Source organism: Patiria miniata, unplaced genomic scaffold, assembly GCF_015706575.1.
Source record: "Patiria miniata isolate m_02_andy unplaced genomic scaffold, ASM1570657v1 HiC_scaffold_1, whole genome shotgun sequence".
NCBI lineage: Eukaryota > Metazoa > Echinodermata > Asteroidea > Valvatida > Asterinidae > Patiria > Patiria miniata.
This window is the reverse complement of record NW_024037047.1, coordinates 27,743,946-27,768,891: the sequence shown is the minus strand read 5'-3', so window position 1 is coordinate 27,768,891 and position 24,946 is coordinate 27,743,946. Positions and strand designations below refer to the sequence as shown.

At 39.3% G+C, this 24,946-nt stretch overlaps 1 protein-coding gene across 6 annotated transcripts in view; it reads right to left on the bottom strand.

Moving 5' to 3' along the window:
• Positions 1-24,946, bottom strand: part of LOC119727444 — a 39,695-nt gene continuing 14,749 nt past the window's right edge. For 2 of the 6 annotated variants that reach the window (XM_038199343.1, XM_038199334.1), the window contains exons 3-6: positions 18,461-18,618; positions 2,064-2,139; positions 1,766-1,922; positions 54-356 (exon numbers count right to left, since the gene is read on the bottom strand). In XM_038199343.1, the coding sequence (XP_038055271.1) occupies positions 2,125-2,139; positions 18,461-18,618 (173 nt within the window). In that variant the 3' untranslated portion in view covers positions 54-356; positions 1,766-1,922; positions 2,064-2,124. Of the gene's footprint in view, positions 357-1,765; positions 1,923-2,063; positions 2,140-18,460; positions 18,619-24,946 lie in introns of all 6 variants that reach the window. The other 4 variants (XM_038199352.1, XM_038199326.1, XM_038199347.1 and 1 more) reach the window with 4 other exon arrangements.

Sequence of the window (24,946 nt, the reverse complement as noted above, 5' to 3'; positions counted from 1 at the left end):
TTTTTTTGGTGACTTTTGTGTGTAGGGAAGACAGCTCATTTCAGAAAATTGGGTAAAACATCTTCTGGGGCTTTAACAATATTCAGGGCAGCTGTACAGTATGTAAGTCCACTGGCCAGAGAACTATGTCTGGAAACATTTTGTCAAGGGAGATTACATTTCCATTCTGGCCCACAACCATCCCATGTCTTTGGCGGGTAGCTCACCTTTGTTGCTTCAGCCACGGAGACATCTCCCCAATGTTCTGTTGCAGCATCTTGGATAAATTCCTCAGAAACTCCCTGGTGTTGGTCTGTCTGGTGGATAGCTGGTCCTCATACGGCTGGTTCCACAGTGGAGTCACCGTGTTGTTTAACCTGCAGATTGGGAGAAGAGCGAAAAGCACACTCAGTATTTCAGAGTCTTAAGAATTTTCATATTATGAACGCTTCAACTGCTATTACCCTTTTTGAGATATGGCGGACACAATCAGAAGGCGACATTTGATTGGGGTAAATTTGGGGTAAATCCAAATATCTTGACCTAAACCAAATAGCGCCTTGTATCATGCCCACCATATCTCATAAAGGATAATGGATTGTGTGAGTAACTTGTGATCTGTCTTCATACATTAAACCATTCTCATAACTTCAGTTTGTAGTTTAAGTGGTGCATGCGCAATGTAAATTTTAGACTTGAAACATCAAGAGAAATGTGGTCAACTTACTCTACACAGACATGCAAGCTTTGATGCTGTCCCTTCAAGGAAAACAAATAGCAAGGAAGAGTAAACTGACCACGTAACAGTTTCACTCAACAAATTTCATGTTCACAATGTCAACTGGCCTTTGAAACTGACAAGTTTGGTTCATAAAATAGTAATCTTGGATGTAAGAATGGTTTTCTTGTGCTGATCATGAACTACAGGGTGAGTCAAAAAAGCAGAACCCAAACCCCCAAAATTAGTTTTCAAATTAAAAAAAAATATGTAGCACCAAACATAATAATGACTGGAAAGCCTATTTCATAAGCTACTTTTAGATGAAAAAAAAATTGCTCAATCCATTCAAAGACTATCACCATTTAAAGACAATGACCACAAAACCTCTTTTGTCCAAAAATGCAATTTCAGGAATCATCACAATTGTCTTCCAACATTACCAGCAATAAAACCTCAGCTTAAAAGTTAAAAATATTTAACAAAGTCCTTTTGAGGCCCGTCTTTTAAAAAAACAGTAGATCTTAGCAATCAGAATACAATATTAACTGTTTTTTTGTTTTGACGAAACAGGTTTTAGGGTCATTATGTTTAAATGGTGATATTCTTTAAGCGAATTGAGCAAATTTCATCTAAAAGTAGCCTATGAAATTGGCTTTCCAGTCATTATTATGTTTGGTGCTACATATATTTTAAATATGAAATACATTTTGGGGGTTTGGGTTCCACTTTTTTGACTCGCCCTGTACTTGAGGTAACACATTTCCTTTCCCTTCCTCAAAAAAATCTACCACAGTGAAGGCAATCACATTCTTTGCACTTCAACTTTCAAGGGGTATCAAACCTTATAAATGGTATTATTGGCTGGGGTCTACCTTCCTATATCCGACAAAATCATCCCCCCAAAAAATTCATGAATTTCCATAAAATGAGCCATTTGTTTGTACCCTTGCATGAAAGAAGAAATGAGTGTTGTGATGATTTTGGTTGGTTGAGAACCGGAGTACTTTTCTAATGGATGGTGGTTCAAATCCAGCCCAACCCTGCATTCTATCCCAATGTCTTCACCTCTCTTCTACTGGTAAGCTGTCCTCCTCCTTCCTCCTCTTAGTTTCTTGGGTATTTCCATCAGATTCCTCTTGGCTTCTCTTCAGAGCGAGGCTCTTAGTGTCCGGGTCCTCAACTGGCTTGGCAAGCTACGGAGAGTCACTGCGGGAATGTGAACCTGTAACCACAGCAATAGCAGCCACTAGACCCTTTGCACTGGTAGCCAATACTAAGACTGTTGATTAGTTATGTAAATTCATTGAAAGTGCCAACAGAAGCAAGTGCCAATAGTAAAAACCACGAGTGACTTTGTGAATACCTTGGCTTTGAGCACTTGTCCTTTCCATTTGTGTCCGTTGAGTACTTTCAATGCCTCCTCCTTATCTTCTTGGCAGCTGAGGGATGAAACAAACAATTGGATTTCCATCAGTTAATCCATTGCAAGCAATCAAATGTAACAGGAAAGGAGATGAATATTTGTAAGATGGAATGTTTGTGTTGGGGGGGGATTTAAAGTTCTGTTCCCTTCGCTAGTTTCAAGTTTCATCCCAAAATTACATTTCTTTTCTAAATTAATATTTGGTTTTGCCCTTCACTGACATATAAACACTGTATACTCAAGGTGTTACCTCCACAATCAGTATCGGATAATGCATGGGCCTGGAACCAGTCTGCTAGCAAAGTGGATCAATTTGTCCCCAAACCAAGAAGAAGTTCACGGATGCTTTCTAAGTATATCAATTGAAAACAAAAGTCCAAGTGCACTTTCCATTTCAAGGAGGAGAGTGTGGTTTCAATGCTATGTTGATGCAGTGACTATTTATACCTGTACTTTAATTTTCTTTCTTGATTATCCAAACATCAAAACTAAAACTTGCGTCAAGTTTCCCTGTGCTCTTATTTGTGTTTCATTGCATCAGCCCACTCAACTTTCACTCTTTAAGAAGCTCCCATGTCACTCACTCCTGACTAGGATTTTCTGGCGCCAGTTTTTCTTTCATGTCTCAAACATTCATCCCTATCTTGTTGGTTATTTGTGCTAGCAAGTTTCCCAAACACTCCAAATTCGAACTCTGGGTAGTAAACCCACGGCACAGTCTTTGCAATAATCATCATTAAATGAAAGAAAAAGTAAGAGATTCCCTTTCTGCTGGGGAGTTCAAAAACAAAACCTTTTTATCAAGAACAGAAGAACATTTTGTCAGAACTCGTCAGAACAAAAAGAAATACACACATGGGCAATTCTAGCATTATGAAAGGAAGTGTAACGTCCTAGACAGAGCCAGTTAACCGTGATTTATCACTACCATTGCTTTTATCTTCCAAATGTTCAATGTCAAGCTCGACTGCATTAAAGTTGAGAATGAAATGTTTACTATTATTTAGTCACCAATTTGCAATAGTTTCAGTGTTGGGTTTTTGCCCGTCACGGACGTACTATAGACACTGTGTACTCCCGAGTATTGTCCCAGTGCTTGTGAAAGAAAAATGCACATTCTATACTCGGTTGAGACTCGAACCCAGGACCACCTGCTTACTACATGTAGTGCACACAGCTTACCACTCGACCACACAGCCTGCCGGGGTTTTGCTGGCTGGTTTGAATCTGACCTAGCAGCAGGTACTGCAACCCAACTATTTATAAGATGACATTTTGGATTGGGTGATATGAATTCAATAGTGTTGTACAGGGCGAGTAAAATAAGAAAGTGACCTAGATTCAAATTTGTTTCCTTAGAAAGCAATCAAATTTGATACACAAATGTATGTCTTACACGAGCATGTTCATTAACTCAACGTAAAAAAAGTTACTGAAATTGATCCATGCCATCTGAAGTTAAATGCATGTTTTACTCAAAAGAACCTATTTTTAGCTGTCCATGGAATCAGGACCACTGGTATCGGTACATGTAGCTATTGAGCTTTAGTGAGAATTACAGATGACACACAAGCATTCAAAAACAAATGAGATTTTAATAATTGAAATAAAGACTGAAGCATTATTGATACGATTAGATTTTGTGTTGTGAAAAAGAAGAACAAGTCCACTCTTTTTTTTCCAGAACTATTGATAGCGAATATTTTTAAAATTTGGTCACTTTCTTTTTGCCTCACCCTGTACATGTATATTCATGTATTTCAAAATTTCCAAATTTGTATTTTTTTCTTATTACAGAACCCATTTACTACTCTTGACAGGATAAGCTGAATCAGGAAACAAAAAAAATGCAAAATAAAGGACTACTAGGGCTGTGCATTGGAACCGGGTACCCGAGTACCCGACCGTCGATGTCAGGAACCGGTTCTTGATTAGGCCGAAAAAATACTTCTGCTTCCGATAACATGCCTTTCAAAAAAAGGGTCGGTTGGTTGGAATATTTTTTTTTTTGGCCAATTTTTTTTTAATGCAGATTGAATGAGGTGTTCAATTATATGCTTAGTTTTAGCCTGAACTATTTCCATTGCACTATGAATTAAAAAGCTATACACAAAATGGCCACAAAAAGTGAAAAAACCTACATTAATTATTGTCAATATATTTACCTTCAATAATTCTCAAAAAAATAATGGAAAATTCAGGTCGTTCGCATCATATGCAAGAGGCTAGTCAAGACGGGAAGCTGGCCAAAACTCCAAAGTGTGATGCACTGTGCATGTGTGGCCCGCGGCCAATAGACCTCGTTTTTACGTTCAAAAATTTAGGGAAACACGCTGCATTGTATCACTCCAAATACGGGTAAAAGTAGTGCGATCTCCAAATGAACTCTTGAACACAGAAAATAAGCGAGATCAATTCTGTGAATTAACTTGCAAAAATTTGTGCTTTCTCCATCGGTGTTTTCTTGGCATTTTTACGATGTCGAATCCAACCAGTTGACAGTGCACAGGCCTGCAATGCATAGCCATGCTAGCGCTATCGATTGCATAGCCATGCACAGACTTGTTACAGCATTTTCATCATGTCTTGTAAATTGGTCCCTGCGTGGCGTGGCGGGGAACCAGTTGTTGCTGCATTGAGCTAGGTTTACGCACGTGATTATAGTCACCGTGACATCGAATTGCGAAGCAAATTTTTTAAAATAACGGTTCCTTTTAAAAAAAATAGCGAACATAATTAAGAAAACTAAATACAAGCATTTTTTGACGCAAAAGGGTTGTTGAGAGGTATTTTGAGAAGACAGAAAAAACAACAAGATTTTATTTTTATTTATTCAATAATTCTTTTTTTTGGAACTGCCGATAAAATGTTTAGGGTCGCAGACTAAAAATAGGGTGGATCGGGTAACCAGGAGCAGAAGTATTTTTTTTTGGCCTTATGGTATCGGGTACCCATAACCAACTTTCAAATTACTTAATTACAGTAATTACTAAGCTGCAATTTACAAAACCGTAAAACTATAAAGTTCACTGTACTTGTATCTTGCTGTACTGATGTGCCGATGCGGTTGTAGTTAACAATCTCAACAGCATCTTCCGAGATTTGAATTTTGGCATGTTTGGCATTGGGTTTCCTTAATGGGTACCCAGGAACCCGTGTTTTTTTTCAATCGGGTACCTGGTTCCTGTATTAATCGTATGTGCACACCCCTAAAAAATACATTGCACAGGTTATACCACCGACATGTAGAGCTGTAAAATACTGCCAGTGTTTTTTAACATTACTCTTTTAATTTTATGCTTTCTTGAGACTTTACCCTCCGAAATCCGTCACAATCCAACAGTTGGTGTTGCATGATATTTAGGGCTCAGATGCAGAGCTTCACCTATTTAACCTATTAAATTCCCTAGGCATTTTGCAAGAATGCAACCTCAATCCTGCAACATACTCCAATTGCCTCAATGTAAAACTTGCTTAGCAGCCTCAATCCTGCAAAATTATCAATTATTTCTATAATGTGGTCCTTGGAGGGGTAACCACTGCCTCAATCCTGCAAAATCCTATAGCAGTCACTGTCATTATGTTGAGACAGAGCCAGTGACATCCTGAAGCAGTGCAGAGGATTTCAAGTATAATCTAGGCCTAAATTTATGTACGGCCGAGCATAAATAACACAAGGTCTGGCCCAAGACCTTGATACAGTGCATCCTTAAAAATACCAACCAAGTGCACTTTTTCTTGCCATAAAGCCTCAATCCTGCAAATCCTCCATTTTGCAAACAAAATTTTGAAGTATTTGGGAAAGGTTAGGGTTAATCAAAGATTTAACTCTTTAACTCCAAGGAAGCTTTATCAATTCTCCAAAATCCCAACAAGACTAAACTAATATCACATTATCTGTTCATCTAAAGCTACGGAAAAACATGTGTTCTGAAATTCTGAATCCATCAAAGTACAATTTTATTCAGGGGCTGGGATTTTGTGGTTTCGGGATAGTTTGGGTTGGAGAACAAGGCGCACATGTGTATGCAATGTATGGGAGGGAAAGACACTGAACTAAAAGGATGTATACACAAACTTAAACAAAAATGGCAACTATCATGCCAATGTCAATTATGAAACTGTGTTGATTATTTTTGTAACACGGCTGTTAAAACAAAACCAAAATAAAAAGATTAAAAATCCGGACAAATACGAACGAGCTTTAGTTTTCAACTTAATTTCTCATAAACGCACAGTGTACATTCTCTGTTAAAGGCAAAACAGGAGTGATCTTCCAATAGAATGCACTAAATGTTCGGCATGACGATCAATACAACACTGTAAATGAACTATGGGTGATGACTATCAAAACAGCTCCACTCCATCAACTGGTAGGGAAAGTGACATTGACAAGCTTCGTGACAACTTTCACGAGATTAAACACGGACTTCTTCAAATAAAATGGTTAAGTATTGAAATCATTGCACCGATCGGCATCCTCCTCAACATACATGTAGTCTTTCTCTTCACAGTCATTTGAGTGAAGTTCATGCGTACAATCATCAACATCTACTTGTCCAATCTGGCCGTGGCTGACTTGCTCTTCCTTACATATAACCTTCTCAGCCATTCCATGTAAGGGTCATCACCAAACTCAAAAATTGAAGTGAAAGGAATAAATTTTTGTCAGTTATATTTGATAAGAGGAATATTGAAACCATCTAAATCTCAAAAGATTTTTTAAAATAAATCATTTGAATTAAAATTTCAGCCTCCTGAACATAGATGAATTTTGTGGGCGAAACGGAGGGTCAGGGGTATAAATCACAAACTGAGGAAGTAATTGAAGCTCATTCATAAGATTGTGCTTTATCTGCATACATTTGGTAGCTATTCCAGTCTATTTGATAAAACATTGAGAATTTTTCGAAATGTCTTCAGTATTTTCCCACTATTTCATCGTGAAAACACCCTCAAAAATATGTCACGCGAGTCACAAAAAAGGACTTTTTTTCAGATTACTTAATAACTAGAGAGGGATTCAACTAGTGTTTGATATTTGTAAATGAAATAGTGGTGGTCTATCAATAAAAGTATGAATATTCTTATTTGCTCTACATTCCTTGTAGAAAAAACTATCTCAAGAATGTCACGCGAGTCACACATGATGTATGTCACGCGAGTCACCAGGGGTGGATCCAGGAATTTTCGCAGGGGGGGGGGGGTTTCATCAGCCAAAAAATTTGAAAATGTACACACGTTTTTTTCTCTGGACACTCGCTTCCGTAAAATAAAAAACTGGGGGGGGGGTTGGGGGGGGCTGGTACCAATTTCAATCGGGGGCGCTGTTCAAATTCGACGATTATTAACACATTACAGAATGGTGTACCGTATTTTGAACAGGCGGACATTAGACCAGTATAATGTTTTTGGGGGTGTCACGCGGGGTTGGGGGGGGGTTCAACTTATTCTTCAGGAATATGTATGAGAATTTTTTTTTTGACAGAGCTGGGGGGTTGACCCCCCAAAAAAACCTCTGGATCCGCGCCTGGTCACAAGCCAGGAATGTTTCATTTACATGTAATACAAAGAAACAATGCCATAGGCCCTATTAAATTATAGAATTCGAATTAAGTCTTTAAAAGCATTAGTTACACTGATGTAACAAGAAATTGAATCAGTTTTTCACAAATGTATATACAGTCGAGTCTCGTTAATACAAACTCGTTCGGACCTAGCCAAATTGTTTGTTATATCAGAATTTTGTACTAAGAGGAACATCAGTCCCATTCATTGTGCACATAAATGCACAGTCGGGACTAAGGCTTTATGTTTATTATAACCAGAATTTTGTATTAACAGAGTTTGTACAAACGAGATTCGACTGTACTGTATACATTCCGATACAACTGCATCATTAATTGCAGCTCTTATCCTCTAAGGAAACTGTGACTCTACATGACCAAGATTTACAACTGTTTTCCTGAAATAATCACCCGTGGATTGATGACATCACTTCGTAACTAAAATTCCAAAACATTTTCTTCTCTCTGTGTCATTGTTAAGGATATTGTGTTTAAACCAGATTTCCACCCCCAACATTTGCCAAAGTAAAGGGATAAATATCAGTGTTCACACTCTTTCATAAGGTATTCACAGGTAAATCATTTTTATTAATATAATATTATGATTTGATTCGTTATACTAAAATTACAGTTATAATGTGAAAGTGAAAAGCTACTGTGTCATGCGAGTCACGCATTTGTGTCACGCGAGTCACATTTTCTTCAGGCCATTTCTTACAACAAGGGATATTTGGCACAATACAACTTATGCATGTATTGGGTGAGGGTATTAAGTTCTAAGTTCTGTAAGAATAATTTTTAGAACACTGGTAGATCCATAGGAAAAGCTATTTGAATCAAGGGATGTCAAAAATCCCTTTTTCTATCCTGTCATGCGAGTCACGTCAAAGAAACTGTGATACATGAAAAAATAGCGATTTTAAAGTAATCATATAAAGACTAAACCATAAATTCACAATGCCCTGACTCAAATACATGCTAATTTGAGTTGAATAAATGCCAGGTTAACAACAGTAATGCATTAAAACTTTACATTTTGTTCAAATGTCACGCGAGTCACCATGGAATGGCTGTTCTATATGTACTGTTTATTCAACCAATAGACTCCTTGCAAGTTGCAGCCCGGGGCGTTTGTTATATGTTTCTCATGGTTTGTAATTTATTTGTGGTTACCATAGCAGCTGAGAGATTCTCTGCTGTGCGAAATCCTCTGACACACAAAGAAAAAGCCTCTATATCTCGAGCAGCAAAGATATCAGCAGGACTCTGGGTGCCAACAGTTATCGTTGCTGTGATTCTCATATTCTTACCAATAACAGACACTGTCTTCTATGAAATATTGTTTTGGATTCCTCACATTATGAACGTTGTCTGTTTAATAGCAACTCTTGCTTTGTACATCTATGTAGTAGTGAAATTGCGCAGACAATCATCCCTGTTGCCAAACCGTCCCAAGCAAGCAAGCAAGGTCCTTCATTTGATAATCATAAATACTGCTGTATTCTTCATTTTGAACTCATTGCAGCTGCAACTATGAGCATCGTTTGTGGCAGTTATACTAGGCCGGCCCAAGAGGTTGAATATCTAGAACTTGCAGACAAACTATATGCTCTGACTATATGTCAAGACATTCTGCAACTTATCAATAGCTCAATCAATTCCCTGGTCTACAATGCCACAAATGCTGACTATCGTGATGCTGTAGTCGAGGCTTTCTCATTCCTGAAACTGTGCTGTCGTTGCTGCCCAAGACGGAAGCTTTGTGTGATTCCACAGGCCGAAAATGACCAAGAGCACCGTGCTGCCAGGCCAAGCAGCAGCAAGCCGCCAAGCCAAGGGCATGCAAAACACACAGAGAGCCAGCAGTCACTGGACAGCTGTCAAGAACAATGTTCCAGGCAAACCAGCAGCAAGGCATCCATGTACATTCAGCAGCATGTTCAAGTGCATGTTGAGGTACATCAGAACCAACGTGGACCCCAGCGCCTGTAAGTTCTCATTGGGAACAATGCTCTAGTCTGACTGACTGCAAGCCATCCATGCAAGGGGAACAGTGGGTACATCCAGAATCAGCAGAGAGCCAGAAGTCACTTGCAAGTACTCAGGAACAATGTCCTGGGCTGACTGGCACCAAGCCAAGGGTAGCAGTACACAATGTATGCATGTATCAGAACCAGACAGGAGTCAATCATTTGAAAGTTGTCATGAATAATGTTCTCTGGTGATTGATGAGTGCAAGCCATCCATATAAGGGCACAGTTTGCAGAGTCGGCATATATACATGTACATGTAGTCAACAATCACTTGAAAGTAACTCTGATGAAGCAGTGTGCCATAGCAGCAGTATGTGCATCAAGAACCAGCAGAGTCAATCACTCAAGGGGAACAGCAGTCTCAAGAGTGCCAGCAACACTTGCAAGTTGTCAGTAACAATGATCCAGGATGGACTGATGCTGCGATTCCAATGCAAGGAAGCAGTGTACATGTACGCATTCACAACTTGCTGGGTATCAGCTTCACCAATGAAGGTATGAACACAATGTTCCCCAGCCATGGAAAATAGTAGGAGGCAACCTCCACAAAGTTGTCTAGAACAATGCTCAAGTTTAAATGACATCCTGCATCAGAATCCACAGTGTGTCATTTGGGACAATGTGCCCTTTCTAGAGCACATAATGGCCAACTTGGACTGACAAGTTTTAGTTCATGTAAATAAACATGATGAATTTTGGAAATACGAATAAACATCTACAAAAAAAAATCACTTCAGTTATTTTGAGCCTTGACTTGATTCGCACCTCATTTTTCTCACAGCCATGGTAAACTAAAAGAAATGAGATTTTAAAGTTACTCAAGTGAGCGTCAAAGTTGGAACATAATGTATGTACAAATAACTGTAAAAAATAAATAAACAAACAAATAAATGAATTTGGGCCAAAGTAGTTTTAACGATGTCAAGGTGCAGGATTTTTGTTGTGTGAATTGTTGTTTTGAGTTAAAATGCCCATAAGGGAATTGTTACTTGAATGGGATTAGGCCTACTGGGTGTCTTAAAAGAAAATGACATAATTTACAAAATATACATTTCATGAAAGCATATGCTAAAAACTCTGAATTTAACTTGGCTAGATTTGAATCATGATTCCCCACGACCAGTGGCAAGATCTACAATTTGAAATGTCCACAAAAAGGCCGAGTTAGAATTTCAATTACAAACAGCCCTGCAAGGAAAACTACAGAAAGCATACTGATCCAGTAACCAACAAGATCATTTCCACTTCACTCAACTTCAGATTGACATAATTGAATGTAATTTAGTAAGTTCCCATTTATGCGTCCAAAGAAAACTATCGAAAATGATTTCAAAATATACTTGTATTAAAGTGTTTGTGTACCAGCAATATATTTTGTAATAACAAAAACTTTCAAAGGATTCTTTAAAAATGTACTGAAATTACAGATTAAAAATATTTGAGTTTAAATTTGGAAGAATAAATCCTTGCTTGGAGAAATCTACAGCCACTGATGGGTTTCAAGAACTAATGACAGTGCATATAAAAATATTCTAATAAACTATTTCATATTCAGATGATAATCAAGGACCATTATATTACAGAAACCTTCTTTGGCCCATCAAAATCCAAGCAAACAGTGGCAAAACATTTCACAATGCATACTAAATTCTACAAATTTACATGAAACACAATAAAGGCTGGCCATCCTTTATCCATCAAATTCAGTCAAAATTGGAATGTTGGATTTCGGAAGATTTGAGAGGGTTTTAAGATAAAGGGAAATAAAAAGTAATCAAAAAATTTACAAAAAAAGTTACTACATTGCAAAAGTTGTTTGATAGTAGGCCATGGATTGTAGTAGACCCGATGCATAGAGCGCCCTCACTAAGGACAGGTCCTTGTTCCTGTGTAACACATGAGCAGAAACTTTGTACTTGTACTTTCATTGTCACTGTGCAAAGGGTCTATTGCAAGATACACTCAACCAAAAAAGAAAGTCCCCCCTTAATACTTGTTTGCGTAACTCAAAAACTACTTGTCACATCTTGCACAAACTGGCACAAATTAAGACTGATCAGTACAGAAATTCCTTAGCAATCCAACCATACTATTTGTTTGGCCCAAAACAGTGATAATGTATACAAAATTACGCAATTTTATGACAAATGGTACCGAAAAAAAGTTGTACTTTTGTATGATACGTGCAAGGTGAGTGTGAACAACAACTTGGTCGTATACAAAAGTGCATCTGTTTTCAGTATCATTTGTTATAAATTGCATAATTTCATACACACAATCACTGTTTTGGGCCAAACAAAGAGTATGGCTGGATTGCAAAGGAATTTCTGTACTGATTAGTCGTTATTTGAGCGAGAGGTGCTCAGTAGTTTTTGAGTTACATGTAGACAAAAAAGAACTTTCTTTTTTGTTTGAGTGTAGGAGGCCCTGGAATGTAGTAGACCCCATGCATAGAGCGCCCTCACTGAGGACAAGTCTTTGTTCCTGTGTAACACATGAGTAGAAACTTTGTACTGTCATTGTCACTGGGTTTATAATAACATGTTATCAGGGAGGGCGCTCTGTGCAACGAGTCTATTGCATTCCCTCATTTACATTTTTTCCACTAACATTGTTTGGGGAAAAATGCAATGTTTGTGACACAGCCAATTAATTAATGATTCAGAAAAATGGTCCAAAACTCCTAGTGCATTATCAGAAATTGTCTGATTTATAGTGTTTGTGACAATTGAATTGCCCATACTATAGGAAAGACTTGCTTATTTTCAAAACATTCTTTATATTAATTTATCTTGTTGGCAAAAAGTGGCAATACAAAGTTTTGAGGTCAGCGATTTGGCCACAAAACAGGAGGTACATGCACCAGGGCTCACGAAAATGGCTGCCCAACATCTCGGGACAACCAAAATATTTTGTCGGACAACCAAAAGTTCCAGGTTCCAACCACTTTTTTTTTTACCAATACTCACACATTTTTACACTTTAAGTCCATGGGATTTTCGAAAGTTTCAGAATCCCATACAAGTGCACAGCGTCGAACAATGATCATGAAAATATGTATCAACATTTTGACTCCTGGTGCAACATTTTGACTCCTGGTGCAGTGCTATAGCCATTTGATGTTGGTTAAATCTACGCATAAACCAATAACATGTACCAGCCAAAACAGAACAGCGGTCAATCTCAATCTGTTCGTACGGTCCGGCTACATCATGCAATGACATTTCTGTTATGTAATTTGTGTAGGCAGCGAATGTAATCCTGTGTGTATGTGTGTTTCCAATAATATTATGACTGGACCACTGCACTTAATGTACCAGCGTGGCGCAGAGCGTGGGCACCGTACATACGCACGCAGCCACGGTCAGCCACTGCCGGCCACGGAGGCTTGCAAAATGGTGATAGTGCAGCAGCTGAGTACAAACTATTTTGGTTGTCCCGGGATGTCGGACAGCAAAGTTTGCAATATTAAAAGTTCTTTATTGAGCAACTGAAAATGAAATTTGGGCAACCAGATTTCAAGCGCCCCTGCCTGAAGGGCAACTACATTTTAAAACATTTTGTGAGGCGTGACTGTACATACATGTAGGTCGGGTTACCATATACACACCATTTTTTCAGCTTTAACAAATTTTGATATTCAGAAGTGTAGACTGCAATTTCACTTTCTTAACTTGTGATAAATGAACAAAACCAAAACAAAAGGATTACACAATGCATTTATAAGTTAAGCCTGTCCTGGAGAAAATAAAAAGTTAGAACCTGAAACAACACAACTGTGAAACTCTATTGTCTGCTTTGGTTTTGTATGCTGTCAAAACAAGGAAGAAAAAATGTAACCTAAAACATCTAATAGATACATGTACATGTACACAAAAAAGAGTGAAACTGGAGAGAAAATATGAAGAAGCGTTTAGCTTCAAGTACACATTTCTCAAGATCTTCCCTGTTAGTATAAAACTGGAGTGATCTTGAAATAGGGCAGAACACTCTTTGCTGCATCTGAATAAAATGTTGGACATGGAGATCAATGCTACACTATACACGAACTATGGGTGATGGCTACCAAAACAGCTCCACTCCATCAAATGAAGTAGAAAAGTATCTTGAGAACTTATACAAGACTAAAGACAGAAGTCTACACATAACATCATTATGTACTGACATCATTGCACCAATCGGCATCCTACTCAACATGGTCTTTCTCTTCACAGTCATTCGAGTGAAGTCCATGCGTACAATCATCAACATCTACTTATCCAATCTGGCTGTACGCTGACTCACTCTTCCTAACAAATGACTTACTATATGCACTGTTTATTCAACATATAGACTCCTTGCACAGGGCAGCCACAGGTGTTCGTTATATGTTTTTAGCAGTTTCTAATTTCTTTGTGGTCACCATAGCAGCTGAGAGATTCTCTGCAGTGCGCAATCCTCTGCCATTCAAGGAAAAAGCCTCTAAATCTCGAGCAGCAAAGATATCAGCAGGACTCTGGGTGCCAACAATTATTGTTGGTGTGATTCTGATATTTGTTCCAACAACAGACACTGTCTTCGCTGACATCTTCTTTTGGATTCCTTCCATCATCAACACTGTCTGTTTTATAGCAACTCTTGCTTTGTACATCTATTTAGTAGTGAAAGTACGCAATCAATCAGCCCTGTTGCCAAACCGTCCCAAGCTAACTGGCAAGGTCCTCCGTATGGTTATCATCAATACTGCTGTTTTCTTCATTTTGCACTTACTGGATATTGCAGCTGTAATTGCTACATGTACCATTGTGGCAAGCAATCTTTCAACACTTACGCTTTCCCAGAATGTTGAAAATCTAAAACTTGGAGAAAAACTTGTTATTCGAGCTCGTTGTACAGACATCTTGCAACTTATCAATAGCTCAATCAATTCCCTAGTCTACAGTGCCACAAATGCTGACTATCGTGAAGCTGTAGTCAAGGCTTTCTCAGTCCTTAAACTGTGCTGTCGTTGCTGCCCAAGACGGAATCCCAGCCGACCATCGCAGCCAGGGAAGCAGATTGAGCTTCATGTGATTCCACATGCAGGCAGAAAATGACCAAGAGCACCGTGCTGCCAGGCCAAGCAGCAGCAAGCCAAGCCAAGGGCATGCACAACACAAAAAGAGTCAGCAGTCACTGGACAGCCATCAAGAACAATGTTCCAAGCCAAGCAGCAGCAAGGCATCCATGCACAGTCAGCAGCATGTTCAAGTGCATGTTGAGGTTCATGTACATGTAGAACCAGCAGGAACCCCAGCGCTTGCAAGTTCTCATGTGGGACAATGCTCTAGTCTGACTGACTGCAAGCCATCCATGCAAGGGGAACAGTGGGTGCATCCAGAACCAGCAGTGAGCCAACAGTCACTTGCAAGTACTCAGGAACAATGTCCTGGGCTGACTGGCACCGAGCCATCAGCACAAGGGCAGCAGTATGCACATCTAGAACCAGAAGGGAGTAAATCTTTGGAAAGTTGTCAAGAACAATGTTCTCTGGTAACTGATGAGTGCAAGCAATCCATGTAAGGGCAGCAGTGTGTACAGTCAGCAGATAGTCAGCAGTGTTTGCCAAGTTAGTGTACAGCTATAAAGTGTTGTCTATATATATAAGAGAGAAGTTTACTCGCCCCCGAGACGATGTTTGCTCATGAAAGGATCCGAGACCGCTGGCTCACGCGGCGCCAAAATCACTCCACGTCCGTGGAAAAATGCGGAGGGTGTCTTCCGCCGGGTCGGACACTTCGGGTCGTCCTAATTTTCCCGTACGGACCGGCGATCCGTTTCGTCGATTTTTCATGACTGCGTTTTGCGCAGGAATTTGCCGTCGTGTGCGCTTTCACGTTGACTGCCTGGCCGCCCCCTGTGTTGGCTTTTCTGCGAGTCTAGACTGTGCGAGGTCAGCAAGGTCAACGTAGGGGTTTTGTTTACGTGTTCTACTCAGCCGTTCTGCAAAAGTGTTCACCAAATGTTAGTTTGGGGTGACCTTGGCAAAATATTTTTTCCCCATGGTGCGTGGCCACCAAGTGTCCCTATTGTTTCCTGTGCTTTGCTTGCCGCCCCTGCGCCGAGTGCAACAAATACTCAGAAGGACTACACATTAGTATGCCTTGCGCGGTCTGACCAATCGAAAGTCTACACTGCATAGTATATCCGGGCTATGCAAAACTGTCGATGGCAACGCGTACTGCAGCCTGCTCCACACCCTGCAAACGAGGTTGGGTCTACGGTGCTCGCTATTTGAAGCGCAAGCATGTGACGTCGCGTGATAGAGTGCTGTTGCTTCCATAATGTGTTTACAGCTCCATGCTTCCACCTCCAAGGCTGAGCGTTGTGAGTTCGCTGCCCGCCACGTATAATTCAGTGTCGCGTTATAATTTCGGGGGCCTGTTAGTTTGGGGTCAACGAAGGGTCGATGCATTGCTTCAAATATTGCGATCTTCAACGAAGTCACAAAAAAATCAATGAAAAAGTGTCCGACCCGGCGGAAGACACCCACATTTTTCCACGGACGTGAAGCCGCGGTCTCGGATCCTTTCAGAAGCAAACATTTCTCGGAGGCCGAGTAAAACTTGCTCTTATATATAGATGGTTGAACCAACTTGAATAAAAGTTGAATCGCAGACGGTCTCGCAAATTGTAAGAAGTTCAAGTTTATACGTTTGTTGAAGAGTCCAATACTGAAACTTATTTATGACCTTCCTCCATGATTCGGACCGTTTGTAATTTTTTGGTAACACTCAACATTTTCATTTTAAATGACACCTTCACGTTTTATTGCATTATGATTTATTGTCAAACTGTACAACCAGCCTTCGCCTGTGTACTACTGTAACCTTTTCACTACGTTTTCCAAATGCGACTGCCTCACAAAAAGCCAATTTAACAGACCAATGGCAACATTTACAGACGGTTGCCATGGCACATTTTAATTATCATGTGCGTAAATCGACGGGGGACAGGGGGACCCCCCCCCCCCCCACACACACACACACACATTTTGAGGGGGGACATTGTTTGGTCTCCCCCCCCCCACACACACACTTTTTCTTCCCCGAATAAAAATATTGTAGCCTACAATAATGATTCTATTGCTCAGAATACATGTAGCTGATTCAATTACTCAAAACTCAAAACTTTCACAGATGATCTTTTCCTCAAATTGGTTTTAGTGATCAGAAATTGCCTCAGATCACACGACAGAAATTGCTATTCTTTAACTGCATGTCTCCCCAACTATATCCCCCATTTACATTTAACTCCCCACATTTTCATCCCCAACACTACGCCCTACCCGATCTATGATCGGGTAAACCAGCTTGTACGTATATAATTTTCAAACTCTACATGTAGTTGGTACATAAGGTGTTTCACAGTAATATACGCTATCTTGCCCGTGGGGCAATTTTACATGCGTTGCTGTGTATGCATCGTCATTGGAAAGCTTTGGCACTTCCAAGTTATCGTGCGTTCATTCTAAAATGTGCCCGCGTCTAGCAACGGATGTTCTTTTTGTCCTGTGAACAAGATGGCGAGTCCCATCCCCGAGTGATGTTTTTCCAACTTTCACTCAGGAGGTAACACACTGAGTATACAGTGTATATACGTCGGTGAAGGGCAAAACCTAATTTGATTTCATCACCCCGACGCAAAAATTCCATCTTATGATTGGTGCATATTACTGTGAAACACCTTATTGGGGACGAGAAACGTTAACAGCATATTATCAAGAATTGTAACGTGTTTTATTAAGTAGGGAATTGTCAATACATCCTGTGTTATTAGTAATGTGCAGGCTCAGCACAGATTGCCACCAACTATCAGTATCAGCTACATGTACATGCACATGAAAAACTTACATGCAAGTGGTTCAAAAATACTTGAAAATGATTGTCTAGGCAAATGGATTACAAAATTGCATACTTACATGTATGTACATGTTAACTGTTACTTGAATGAGGTTTTTGTGAGCGTTTAAATGAGCAAGTTTGTTTTTAAACTTTGTCTGTGTGAAAATCTACATGAATTGGCACAAACGTCTACATTTGTACATCTACATTTTCCACTGCAGATACTTAAGAGCGTTTGAAACAGATCTTGAGGTTTTTTCAGTTGATGAAGGGTCATGATGCTCCAGGCTTTAAAATATTTTTAAGAAAAGTGCCAAGTTCCATATTCATGAGCAATACAGTGATGTCATGAGCTGGAACATCAGTGTCACTGCTGTTTGAGGACGAAAAGTTACAAAGTGTTTTGGTTGAGGTTGATGTGACTGTTTGTTCATTGTGCACGAGGCACAGGCAGTCAGTCAGATACTTGAACAACAAACTGCTACGTGTACATGTACATTTTCAATGCAATGAATTTTAGTTTCACAAGTTACACAGAAAATCACAAAGCTGTCATTGTGAAATACCTAAAGCGATATCACAGCAACAGAAGAAACAACTATTAAAGTGTACAGGCATTGTAAAAAGTGCGCTGGAAAAAAGATTACAACTTTCTACATGCAGTTTACCATTACTTTCATATTGACATGAGGCTAGGATATTTCCACGTTTTAGTGAAATTCATCCCATTGCCTTTAAATTCTGTTATACAAAATTACAAAAAGACCCTGAGAAATCTTCAGTAAAAGTTCACCATGGAGAACATCGTGAATTCTTAATAGAGCACAAACTGTATTATCATTATCGAGACTTGAATGCATAGAGAGCAAACTCACCGCAAATCCAAATTGTCTTGGGAGGTTTTGGATCTCAATCTTGAAGATCTCTGAGGTGAAGTGCTGTTGCGTCAGATAGTGATAAGGATCCGTTGTGGCAGCCCCAGTCACCGGAACGTCGGAGGAGCTGGCGCAATGGTTATCTTGTGGGTCAAGACCTGATGCACAAAAACAAACAAATTAAAAGACCAACTCCAATCAGAGAAAATAAGTTTACTTTGATTTTTTTTTAAGCATGAGATATTTGTAAGTTTAATTATGAGTTTTCAAGTGAGACACTGCACAACAAAATCAGTTCACACTGACAAACAGATCAATGAATTGCAAATTTTGAATAAGAAACATCCCAAAGTTGAATACTGTTAATATAGATGTACAACAATTGTACACAGTACCTGAAAAAAAAATAATGCTTTAAAATATGAACCTCATTGTAAAGTTAGAGATAAACCTATATATAAATATCTTAATTTGGACGGTTCCCAAAAATGACCAATTTCTACAAGCTGCTGTTTTTGTGTGCGTAATTCAAAACTGCCAAGCACAAATAATGCTATGTACTATCACCATTCTGGTAATTGAACTAGTATGCTTTTCTGATACTTGATACTTTATTGATGCCTCATAATATTTTGATATATTTATTTGCCTTTTTTAATGGGCTTTGTATTAATCAACAAAAGAATGAATCAAATTAGGTTTCGCTCTGCATCGACGTATAAACACTGTATACTCAGTGTGGTAGCTCCCGAGTGAAATTTGGAAAAAAAATCACTCACGACGCAAAATTCCATCTTAAGCCGTGTCCGCACTGGACTTTTTTTTTGGAAGGTTTTACCGAGACGATGGTAAAATGAGAAATGGTCAAATGTGACCACTGTCCGCACTTGGACTTTCGACACAGGAAATTTTACCCAGACCGTGTGGGAGAAGTGACTGAGCTGTCACAGTCCCGTGCACAGGAAATAAAATACTGATCACATTTTTTTTCAGCCCCCGATACGCACAGTATAATATTACACACACCATTAAAATGCACAATATAATCGTAACATACGATGTTATTTCATCTTGACACGATAAATCTTGATGAAAATGCCTACTATTCTGACGCATTTGTGATGGACGACATCGAAGCCATGCAGCAGCAGTTCCATCGGTAATCACTGGTTCCCACCGCATGCTAACAGAATCAAAGCTATTATGTAGGACCGGAACCAGGGACTGCAGCCTACGTACGGTGCCATGCAGACTACACGGCGTAACAGGACGTATTTGGATCGTAGAAAATACAAAACAAACATTGGTGGAGAAAACGAATAACTGCAAAGTACCCTATTTCCCAGAACGTGATCTTAATATTTTCTGTGAATGTATTCTCCTTTAAAATATATTTATAACGAGATTTTACAGCTCGGACTTGACACCCGCAGCGTACGTGTTTCCACAAAATGTTCGGCCACATCACGTGTGGGATCGTGCGGTTTCTGTATGCATGATACTCGCGCTCAGGCCAGATGTCACTTTCCTCAGCTGCTTTTACCGACTCGCACTGTCCGCACTGGACTTATCGTCTCGGGAAAAGTGACCTGGTTAATTTTCCTGGGCACGTGGTCAGTTTTCTTGGGCAGCAGTTGGCCAGTAAAAGTAACCGCTGGACTCAGCAAAAGTAACTGAGAGGAAAATGTCCCAGGCTGTCCGCACTGGACTTAAAATGGGAAACGTACCCATAATCTCGGTAAGTTTGACCAAAAAAGTCCAGTGCGGACAGGGCTTTATAAAAGAATGAATGTTTTAAGATATGAATGGCTTTGTAAACTTTGCATTCATTCATCAGAAATTCACAAGTTTGACAGTTGAACAAAGGTTCAAGGACAGAGGAAACGACAGACGTGGCGGAGGTGTCTTTATCTTGGTTAAGGATGGTTTCTCAGCAATTGAACTTTCTGAAGATGGTTGTGAATTACTCTGGTGCCAACTACTGCTCAAGCCGAAAGGAGAGGACATCTTCATCTCTGCATATTATAGAGCCCCCGACTCCTACAGGCCAGAATCTCTAGAAAACCTAGACAGAAGTCTGAGTAAATTGCAGGCTCAGGTAAACTCCCCATTCATCATTCTTGGAGGAGACTTCAACATCCCGGGCATGCTTGGAACTCAAGGACTGGTACATTTACTTTATCGGCAAACGGTATTCGATCCAAAATTATCAACATCGCAGATGACTACAATCTCGAACAAAAGGCAAATTTTACTACAAGGAGAGACCCAGTTACAGGAACAGATAACATCTTAGTTTTGGTCTTTACCACACGTCCAACTCTGGTTTGTAATGTATACAGCAACTCCGGAATTAGCGATCACGCAACAGTGTTAGCTGACATAAACATCACCGCACCAAATTCAAATTGATATGTCAGGCTCGTACGCGACCAGACGTGTTCTATTTTGCTCTCCAAAATCTACAAGTAAATTGAGATAAAAGCAAGTTACCATCGTGAAAACAGTTGCAATACTAAAAGTCATCACAGTAAGTCATCCGGATCAGAAAAAATTACCCAAAAAAACCCTGTGTTTCGTTAGAAACAAGACAAAAACCCAACAGCAAAATCAGCGTACTTCAATGGCGACATACGCTACAGTTACGAGCACGGGGGGTGGCACCCCTAACACCACTCGACCAGTGTTCTTCCAACAGAAATCATTGACGCAGGCGGAAGGGTCCAGTAAATTAGACACCTACAAAATCTGTATGGCCACAGAAAAAGTATCAGGCTACAACACCCTGAAAGGAGCACAGCTCATTAGGGGATTATGGCGCATCTACCCCACCAATAAGGAGGCCAGAATTACCCTACTAACAACCAGTATCTCCCTTCGACAGCAACATATACGACTCCAATACAACAACCCCTACCTGTCAAAAGATGATCAGTCTACCAAGGTCATCGTATCCGATCTACCCCTATCAGTCTCCAATGAAGATATTGCACCCGAATTGGAACAAAATGGAGCCAAGCTTCTGTGCCCCGCCGGAGGGGGGGGGGGCCCAAAAATCAATTCCGTTCAAAAAAACATTGCATTAGAAAAAACAAAGATTGTGATGTACATGCGAACAGTCTACCCCTAAAGAAATAGTCGTGAAAAGGGTGCATTAGTTAATATAGTGTGAATGATTTTAGGATTTTATTGGCGCTCCCAATTGAAAATATTGCATGAGCCCCCCCCCCCCCCCTACCTATTGATTTACGGGGGTCTAAGTGTCAGAAAAAAATAAATGGTCTACATTTCAGCACGCCTCCCTGAAAAAATTCTGGATCTACCGTGCTAACCCCCCCCCCCCCCCCCCCCCCAAATATTGGTTCTAGAACCGCGCCTGTGGTTGACATATCACCGAACACAGCTGATGCAATCCGGGTCATTGAATCGGCATTTCAAAGTCACATAGAGCGACAACCACTTACAGCTCATCCAGCCGAGACCACCAACACTCCCAAACGACCTCGACCAAGCCCCACAACCCCGATCGAGAAAACAGACGACGGAACAAGACAAACGAGACGCAGGAAACGCAGGAAGCGTCACAGCAAGCAGCAAACAGCGACACACCAAGATATCCAAAAGAAACAAGCTACAGCAACATATGACACCGACGAAGAGGAGTTCATCAGGTACAAAACGAGCTGAATCTTCTCAACAACCAAAAATATAAAATAAACAAGTAATGAAGTAAATAAATAAACCAATAATGATTAAATCGATGAAATAATGAAAATCTAATCAAAGCTCCTAATTGTTTGGCACAGCTTCTCTCCACATCATTAGTTTGAATGTTCGAGGTTTGAGGGATAGAGGCAAACGCCTGGCAACATATAAATGGTTCCAGGATCAAAAAGCCGACATCCTATTTATACAAGAAACACACTTCACAGAAGATACAGCAAATACTCATGATATATACGACTGGCAAAATGGGAAAAGCTATCACTCATATGGCGACTCTTATAGTCGAGGTACCAGTATTTTAATTAGAGATTCAGCTAACATTGAGGTAAAAGATTCACATTGTGATTCGTTTGGAAGAATATGTTTAATTAATGCAATCCATGAAAATGCATCTCATTTATGAATATTTATGCCCCCAACACTTGCAAGGAAAGAGTTCAGTTCTTAAAAAAATTGGAGAAGTGGATTTTTAAATACATCCCCAATACCAATGAGTTAATTTTAGGAGGTGATTTTAATTGCATACTTAACCACAGATGTGATAAAGAGGGAGGGATTAAATTACGAAAACAGAATACAATTTCACTGATAGATGTGTGTAAAAAGAAACCTTTAACAGGTATATGGAGAAATCAACATCCAGATACTTACCAGAACTTTTAGAATAAAGAATCCCAGTGTAAAAACACGGATTGATTACTTTCTTATTTCAACCTATCTCTGTTGATGCAGTTACTTCGAGCGACATACATACATAAGACCAAGTATTAAAACCGATCACCAAGCGATTTCAGTCAAATTAGCTAGCAGCAAAGCTCGACAAGGGCCAGGCTATTGGAAATTCAACAGTTCCCTTCTTAACAATAAACCTTTGTAGATAAAATGAAGTCATATTTGCATGAGTTCATGAATAACTTAGTAACGGAATTTGAAGATCAAAGATTCTGCTGGGAAATATTGTAAATTAAAACTTAAAGAGTATGCCATATAGCCTATTATTCAAAAAAGAAGAAAAGGGTGGAAGATACAGTGAAAGAATTATTAATAACAAAGCTGAAAAACATGAATGACCGTGAAGAAGAATCAGAAGAGCAAAACAAACTTCAAACAACTTTAGAGATAATGTACGAGAAAGAAATAGCAGGACAAATGGTTCGGTCTCGAGAACAGTGGTACGAAGAGGGTGAACGAAACAGGAAATACTTTTTGGGACTTAAAAAAGCGTAACGCATTGACAAAAACTATTACAGAATTAAAGAATGAAAATAATAAAATAATCAGAGATGAAGTTGGCATACTCAATGAACAAAAAAAATTCTACCAAAGTCTGTACTCTTCAAACAGTGTAGAAATAAATGAAGTAAACCAATACTTAGATGATACTCAGTTTGATTTTGTGTTAAACGAAGAACAGAAAGAGGAATGTGAAGAGGTTATTACCGAAGCAGAATATGAGAAAGCACTACAAAGTTTGAAAAAGAACAAAAGTCCCGGAACAGACGGTTTAACAGTAGAATTTTACCTTGCATTCTGGAAGCAACTAAAAAACCTCTTTGTGAATTCAATGAATAGAAGTTACCAAGAAGGGGAACTTCCGATATCCCAACGCCGTGCTATAATATCATTACTGTATAAAAAAGGTGAGCGAAACAATTAAAAAAATTGGAAACCAATCAGCCTTCTAAACATTGACTACAAAATAGCTGCCAAAGCATTAGCAAATCGACTGTCAGGCGTAATTGGAGATATCATTCAAGATGACCAGTCAGGCTACATCAAAGGATGATTTATCAGAAATTGTGTCCAAAGGTTTAATAATCGATAATGTTATTCATTTTAGCCAAGAGGGTACATGTACATGTAATAAAAATACTGCAATTCTCTTTTTAGATTACGAAAAGGCTCTTGACACTGTAGAATGGAGCTTCCTGATAAAAACACTAAAAAAGTTTAATTTTGGAGATAGCTTTATCAGTTGGATTTATAAGAACAATGTATAAAAACATTCAAAGTACAATTATGTCTGAATTTTTCACATTGAAACGTGGGCTTAGACAAGGTTGCTCTCTCTCAGCCTCGTTGTTCCTAATCGTAGCAGAAGTTCTCGCAAACAGAATAAGAACAAACCATGAAATACACGGGGTACAATTACCAAACAAAACAAACCTTCCTATCTCTATGTACGCAGATGATACCACTCTTTTTATGTCAGACGCTAAATCAATCAACAATGCTCTTGACGTTGTTAAAGAATTTGGAAGAATAGCAGGTCCAAAACTGAACCATCAAAAAACAACAGGACTTGTTATTTGCGATAATAATCTGGACCAGAATCTCCAAGAAACAATCAATTGGCAGCAAAGACCAATCAAAACACTAAGCGTTTACTTTGAAAAGAACATGTATGAATGCTATGAATTAATCTGGGAAGAAAAAATAACTAATTGTGCAAATTTAATCAACCAGTGGAAAAGACGCAACCCGACACTACCAGGTAAAGTAACCATTGTAAACAACTTGGCAATACCAATATTTACCTTTCTAGCATCAGTTATTCCAACCCCACAAAAACAAATTACAAAAATAGAAAATCTGATTTTTCCTTTCATCTGGCAAGGGAAAATAGATAAGATTTCAAGAAAAACTTTGATTCGTGGTTTAGATGAAGGAGGTCTAAATCTAATTGACTTTGAATCACACCATGCAGCGCTAAAATGCAACTGGATCATTATTAAACTGATTAACAAAAAAGCTGGTAAA